General features: G+C 37.3%; 1 protein-coding gene across 3 annotated transcripts in view; it reads left to right on the top strand.

Annotated features, from left to right (window-relative positions):
- Positions 1-5,735, top strand: part of Prkd3 (protein kinase D3) — a 95,276-nt gene extending 89,541 nt beyond the window's left edge. For all 3 annotated transcript variants that reach the window (XM_008822604.3, XM_008822603.3, XM_017795476.2), the window contains exons 17-19: positions 1,051-1,318; positions 3,917-4,002; positions 4,808-5,735. In XM_008822604.3, the coding sequence (XP_008820826.1) occupies positions 1,051-1,318; positions 3,917-4,002; positions 4,808-4,981 (528 nt within the window). In that variant the 3' untranslated portion in view covers positions 4,982-5,735. The remainder of the gene's footprint in view (positions 1-1,050; positions 1,319-3,916; positions 4,003-4,807) is intronic.
- Positions 5,736-7,920: the final 2,185 nt, after the last annotated feature.

Below are 7,920 nucleotides of genomic sequence, written 5' to 3'. Positions count from 1 at the left end.
AAAATACATACATATATATATATATATATATATATATATATATATTAATATAAGTATTCACATCATAAGTCTTCATTTTGTCTTCTTTTTTGGCAATGCTTTATTTTTATAATCAGTTGGGATTTTTTTCTTTTTTTTTAGTTTTATGTGTATGAGTATGTTACCTGCATGTGTGTAAGTGCAAATGCACCCATGTCATGCAGTGCCCACAGAGGTCAGAAGAAGGCATCAGATTCCCTGGAACTGGAGTTATAGATGGTTGTTAGCTGCCATGTAGGTGCTGGGAATTGAACCAAGGTCCTCTACAAGAGCAACCAGTGCTCTTAGCCACTAAGCCATCTTTCCAGCTCCCTACAGTTAGTTTCTATTAGCAGCTTACTGTATCTCAAAAACTATTTCATTTTCAGTCAGTTCAGAGAATAAATTCTATTTCACTAAACACACACACCACACACAAATGCCTGCTTACACATGATAGGAAAGTGATACCCTTACAAGACAAATAAAGGATCCATACCCTCCATCTATCTCATCCAAAAGACAAAAAACTGAGCCCTGGTAACATGAGTTTGATAGTTTATATTCGGGAAACAAGAATACATTTTTTTCAAAAAAGCACTAGGGGGCCTGGAGCGATGGCTCAGCAGTTAAGAACACTGGTTGTTCTTGCAGAAGACCCAGGTTCGAATCCCAGCACCCACATGGCAGCTAACAACTGTCCGTAACTCCAGTTCCAGGGGATCCAATGGACTCTTCTGTCCTCTGTGGGTATTGCACAACACGGGTGCGCTTACCTACATACAGGCAATACACTCATACACATAAAATAATAAATAAAATATTTTTAAAAAAGCACTAGGAACGCTCTTCACACTACTTCAGTGTCACAGAACTATGAACATATATGCCTTTTGGGCAAAAGAGTATTTCAGTTTCTTTATCTACAGTTGTTTTGTCTTCATAATCAATACTTTTGGTAAATGCATTGAAGACATTTTGGGGTAGGTATTTGTATGTAAATTGATAAATCTTTACACATTCGATTTCTAGGTGAAGTTGTGTGACTTTGGATTTGCACGCATCATTGGTGAGAAGTCATTCCGGAGATCAGTGGTAGGAACACCAGCCTACTTAGCCCCTGAGGTTCTCAGGAGTAAAGGTTACAACCGTTCTCTAGATATGTGGTCTGTGGGAGTCATCGTCTATGTGAGCCTCAGTGGCACATTTCCATTCAATGAAGATGAAGATATAAATGATCAAATCCAAAATGCTGCATTTATGTACCCACCAAATCCATGGAAAGAAATTTCCAGTGAAGGTAAAAAAAGAATTAAAGTTTAGCTCTTTACCTATTTCTCTAAAATTCTTTGTGATAACAAATCAGCTGTCTCTTCTCACTTCCCTAATTAGTTACCAGTCTTTGAGCACTCTACTTACTTTGTTTTGTTAATTTTTCCTCCTACTTTTAGGCATAGCAAAATCCCAGGCCCTTTCCACCTCATCCAGAAACTACTTATCTTTTTTTATTGCCCTGCCCATAAACTCTTCTCTGGTTATTCCTAGTCACCACTGCCAGATCCATCTTCAGGAGCAGTTGTTTCATCCAATTCTCCTCCCAAACATGTTGGCTTCCCTTTAAGCACACTGCAGCTATATATCTCTGATATAGTCCTTGCTAAAACACCTTTTTAGCCTCACTTCCCACTTGTCCCCAACACAAAACTAGTTGTACACTCTCTTCTAAACTTTTCTCCATTTTGCTTAGGTCTTTCCTCCTGCCAAAACCCCTTCTCATTATTGTAATCATTCAAAGACCTATTAACTACCCCATCCCCAGCTATGTAAGATCCATTTAGGCTAACAGGCATTTTTTTCTTAAGTATATGTTTTGGTAATTAATTCTCTTTATCTTAAGAATAACGTGGGGCTGGAGAGATGGCTCAGCAGTTAAGAGTACTGACTGCTCTTGCAGAGGACCTGTGTTTAATTCCTAGCACCCACACTCCAGTTCCAGGGGAATCCAACACCCTCTTCTGACCTCTGCAGCACTGCACGACATGGATACACTCACATACATGCAGGCAATACACTCATACACATAAAATAAAAAGATAGTAAAATATTTTTTTAAAAAATAAGATTGTACAGCTGGGCGTGGTGGCGCATATCTTTAATCCCAGGGCTTGGGAGGCAGAGGCAGGCGGATCTCTGTGAGTTCAGACCAGCCTGGTCTACATAGTGAGTTCGAGGCCACCTGGGGCTACAGAGAGACCCTGTCTCTCAAAAGAGACCAAAAAAATAAAAATAAGGTTGTAAACTCACTGAATAGACACTTGTAACTTACACTCTTTATACCTAAAATAGCTTTTCACATTCATAAACAATTCATCTTTTCAATTCTCCTGCTGGGAAGCTCTTACTGGGAAGCTTCACACATATTCATGACTAGTGAAGGCTTTTGAGTTTGTAATACCTGGTTCTATACATTTCAAAAAGAGCCGGGTTGTTGGCACATACTAGTTAGTAATTCAGAAAGCTGTAGGTTTGAGGCTGGCCTGGAGCTATGCAGCAAACCCCTCCCCCAAAACAAAAAGGAGGGAAGGAAGAGGAAGTAGTTGGTCCTCTTCAGTTTACTTATAGAGTATGCCATTTAAGTCATCATCAGTCCTCTAGCATTTAGTAGAGCTAGTATTGAGGAATATCGTCCCACCTGCTTTAGCCCTTCTTGGCTTTCCTAAATTTACTGGGCCTGACATAGGATTTGATAGTCTGTTAAACTGGGAAAAGTTTCAGGAACAGCAGGCAAAGACAATAGCTAGGCTCACATCAAAAAAAAAAAAGGTGACTGGAACAGTCCACTGGAAGGTTTTTGATGTCACCAAAAGTGTTTCAGAGCTCTAAAGGTAGTGTGATCCAGACCTCTTACCAGAATCATTTGGTAAGTTTCTTACAGGGAAAACTCCTGATTGAGAAGGTGAAAATTAAAGAATACTGGAAATGATGCATATAGTAAACCACAGTTTAAAGAACAGATAAGGGGTTGGAACACAGAAATAATTCAGTACCTATGGAAAATCTTTGCCAGTTTGGGAGTGAATAGAAATGGTAAGGCAAGCCTTTCGTTTGGCTCATCCCTGGAACTAAGCTTGCATATCATTATTCCAAATACATCATTACGTAGAGCCATAATCGGTATGTAGTTTTACAGTTACATTGATTTTGCAGTAGTCATTTCTCCAATAACTGAGATATACTAATAAAAAACACATGTACCAAATCATCCCTAACCTATTTGCTAAAATAAGCAGAGTGTAAATGTTTAGTAATAGCACCAGATTCTAACTGCACCTGTGAAGCTAAGACAGTGACTTTGGCCACTTTGCAGACCAAGTCACAGAAGAGGAAACAGTGCAGTATTATGGGAAGAGGGGGAAAAAGACCAACTGTAATGAGAGTCAGTTTGTCCATCTTAAATAATTAATGCTTAAGCCTGGTCTACATAGCGAGTTCCAGGCCAGCAGGGGCTACAGGGAGTCCCTGTCTCAAAAAGACCAACCCCCCCAAAGAAATTAATGCTTAGCACCTGTATGTCAAGCACATTCTAAGCTTCACACTAAGTTGATTTCATCTTCTCAGCAGTTTAATTGTAGAGATGAGGAAACTAAGGCACAACAGTTCAGAAACTGCCCTCATACCACACTGCTGTGGTACATATCAGCCTGGGTGGTCTGGAAAGCTGCCAATTAATACAGCACTTATGGGTCACTTTTATGTACTGAAGTCTATATCTCGAGAACAAGAATTCCTCGATGGGATCTTTCTTTATAGACTGAACTGCCCTCCACAAGGCAGAGTCATAAGTTTGGGTATTCTCTGCACCTGTTATTCATGTATCTAATTTTGCCTTTTCATTTAGCAATTGATTTGATAAACAACTTGCTTCAAGTCAAGATGAGAAAACGTTACAGTGTTGACAAATCTCTTAGCCATCCTTGGCTACAGGTAAAAAACTGATGTTCTGTATCTTGGCATCCTCATCCACTGTGATTTGTTAATGTTAGCTCATAAAACCACTTTAAGATACACAGATTCTACACATTTCTTGGGATAATCTGATAATCTAAGTGCTCTTTAGTCAACATTTATGCTATGGCTTAAGCCTTTGGAAATTGAATAGTTTATCATTCAGGCTGGTATTTTACAGTTAACTTATGAACTGAAAGCAGGGAGTTAGCCTTTTATAAGGACTTAGGCAATCATTACACTTTTTAAAATTAGCGTGACACGCTGTTCTGTCTAGTGTATTTTAAATGTCCACTGAAAGGTTTATCTTTGGCTTGAGTCCTGCATAAGTTATTTCAGAGATTTGTTAAAAGACAAAAATCCATATTTAAGTAGAGGAGATTTAGAACTATTTTAAAGGGAATGAGGAAATAGAATTCACATTAAAACAAATTAATTATAGGCTCACCAATTAGTAAATTAACCTGATAATAGATTCCAAGCACTCCTCTATTTTGAAGATGTTAAGAGTCATGCCTCTACAGCAGTATAGAACAAAATGTTTTAGTGATTATTACTAGTTGTCTCAAAATCCTGAATTTTTCCAAAAATTAATTCCTTTCCTTTATTAGAGACTTTAGATTTTAAGAAGTATTTATCTTTAATATTGCTGATTTAAATTGTTACAATTAGAACTTAGGAATAGGAATTATCGATTATATAACTAAAGTGCTTAACCAAAAGAGCAGGGAGAATCTGTCAATATTTATTATATGGTTCATAATCATTCTATTTTTTTATCTAGGACTATCAGACTTGGCTTGACCTCAGAGAATTTGAAACTCGTATTGGAGAACGTTATATTACACATGAAAGTGATGATGCTCGCTGGGAAATACATGCATACACACACAACCTCGAGTACCCAAAACATTTCATTATGGCTCCCAATCCAGATGATATGGAAGAAGATCCTTAATTATCATGAAGTAACTTCAATAAGGAAGGATTTCATTTCATAAACAGATACTTCGCTGCGTAACTGTTGTTCTTTGTTGGCTATCACTTGCAAGGATGCAGAGCCATGAGGAAACAGACAGAATTGGTGACACCAATGCTGTAGTTCATGAGTTAGGTACAGAAAGGGAATATGAGTAATAAAAACACAAGGAAATAAAAATGAAACTTTCTATATATAAATTTTTGTAGCATAAGCAATAACTGGTTTTGTAATTTTTCCTAATCCTTCACATCAGCACAGTGTCACTTAATTTATCATCCCTTTGCTGTTACATCACTTGTTTTAAAAGCCTATGATTGTCTAGTTATTGCTTGACCAAATCATTTAAGAGCTGTAAGGTTGATTGCTGAACAGGTTTGTAGTTAAGCAGTAACTGTGAGGCTAACAATAAATGATTTACTGTAAGGACTTTTTGTCTAACCAACTATTAGAAGCATTGAAGGGTTTTTCCTGGATCCCTATAAAAGGAGCACTGAACTGTTAAATGTTTATGGATCTGTAACTTTGAATATGGTCTCTACTAAATAAAGTCACTTTTCCTAGATTGCAGTAGCTATAAGGATAATTGAACAGTTGTTACAAAACAGAAATAGCTGGTATAAATGCTGAGCAGATACATGTGCCTTGTCATCCCTCAACTCTGCTGCCAAACATGTTCCCAGCTGACACCATCATGATGCCATGCTATATCCCAACAGTCAGTAGGTACAGCTCTGCACTGAAATACGTAATTCATCTTTACCCTGGGTTGAATCATTTACAGAGAACATTAAATAATACGTAGTAAAAAGAAGGCCAGTACAGGGTCGGTAAACGTAACCCTCACTATATAGCAAAGTGTCTTTTTTCTTCTTCCCTTAACCTGTGGGCGCGATTTACAAACATTTAGAGTGTTTCTAAATTAGCACTTTATTTTAAGCAGTTTGGGGGAGTGGGTAGAAGTCAGACATAAAACTTCAGTTTAAAAGGGTGGGACCATATTATCAATATAGCAAAGGAAAGAAAAGAATAAGAACTTCTTACATTTCAGCTCCAGCAGCCAGCCATTTTCATAAGTTGAATAATACAAGTTGAATATCACTTATCTGAAAGGCCCTAGACCAGAAGTGTTTCAAGTTTCAGCTTTCCAGATTCTAGAACAGACTTCACTGGTTGAGCATCCCTGATCTGTAGATCTGAAATCCTCCAAAACCCAAAAACTTTGGAGTTCTGTGGCACTTTCATATTTTCAGATTAGTGGTGTTCAATCTGTATTTTACCCAGGATCTGAGACCATCCTCTTATAAGAAATAGTAGCTTTTTGTTTCTACAGTAATCACATGAACAAGAGTTTTGTTTTGTTCTTTCCCTGCACTAAGAGGAAAAATTTGGAGTTAGAAAATCTGAATTTAAGTCTTAGCTCCATTATTTTTCAGCTCTGGGAACATAACAGTTTGTCCTAGTATTTAGTTGCTCAGCCTGTAAAATGAAGATCACAGTTCTTGCTTCTACTTTCTTCACAGTGTGGTCCTGAAGACAGGTATGTATGAATGTTTTGATCATCTGAAAAACGTGTTGTCAGTTGCCACTGAATTTGAGGTAACAAAGGAAAAAATGGTATTGTATATGAAAAGACAGAGGGCCTTCACAGATACATCCTGCAGCTGCTTTCCTAAGACTGACAATATCCTTGAAAGAATAGAAACATGCAGTCCCTCTGCGTTGTGAGTTTTTATGTTTTACACTATCTTCACAACAGCCACTGGTTAAGTACATTTAAGAAAACTGAGGTACAAGGTTAGCTGTTGAAGGTCATATACTTAGTATATGGGCTTGAACCCAGGCCTATGCCCCCAGAGTCTCTTAATCATCCTGGCCACTGATGCCATTCTATGTCTCCATAAGTATCTCCAGGAAACATTCCACATTTCTCAGTAATTTTTTTTTCTCTCATACAGAAGTTGTGAAGAATAATTTTAAGAAACCTTTTCATAAATGGATTTTTTCTATGGTAGATGATAATTTCCCTACATTTCTCCAGAGTCTTGTTTTGCACAAGATAGAGTAATTTTGAGTCAGTAGGCGGCCTACTATGATTTTACTGCTTAAGGTGAAAATTAACTGGAATGATTGTTCATTTGCTGTACTTCTATAATCAAACTTCTCAAACCATGAAACTAATTGCACTCTTAGTTTTGTTGAATGCCTGTTTTCTAAAAAGTTAAAAATTGCAAAGGCACTGTCATTTGGAGTTAAGTAATTACTCCACACTGTATAGCCTATATAACCTTTCATCTTTGTCTTAAAGCCAAGTTGTGTTTGTGTAAGAAATTGTTTTTTAGAAACATTTGATAATTTTCAAAGTAGTCTATAATAACACTGTTCAGTACATTTTATATTTTTTGTTACATCCCACTTTTTGTAAATATTCTCGAAGAAGCTTGATAATAAAATGTATTTCTGTATCACCACATCTTTCTATGGAACATTAAATACCTAGTATAAAATACAAATTTTTAGGATTTGAGATAGAAGGCATTACCTGTTTCCCCTTAATTAATTATAAAAAACTGTTATGTATTTGGGAGGAGCCAACTGGGCATTTTCATCTTTCAAACTTTCTCTTAACAAAGTCCTTGAAAAGAAAATGAAGCAAAGATGGAAACAGAATAAAACAGAATAAGAGCAGTTAAAAATGGCATAAGCAGCCGGGCGTGGTGGCACACGCCTTTAATCCCAGCACTTGGGAGGCAGGTGGATCTTTGTGAGTTCAGGGCCAGCCTGGTCTACAGTGAGTTCAGGTCAGCTGGGACTACAGGGAGACCCTGTCTCAAAAAGACCAAAAAAAAAAAAAAAAAGGCATAAGCTGGGCAACATCTAAAAACTAAGCCCTTGAGGCTGGGGAAGATGGAGGCAAA

This window comes from Nannospalax galili, unplaced genomic scaffold, assembly GCF_000622305.1.
Source record: "Nannospalax galili isolate Female #2095 unplaced genomic scaffold, S.galili_v1.0 scaffold88, whole genome shotgun sequence".
NCBI lineage: Eukaryota > Metazoa > Chordata > Mammalia > Rodentia > Spalacidae > Nannospalax > Nannospalax galili.
Note: the sequence above shows the minus strand (reverse complement) of the source record. Positions and strands in the feature narration are given on the sequence as shown.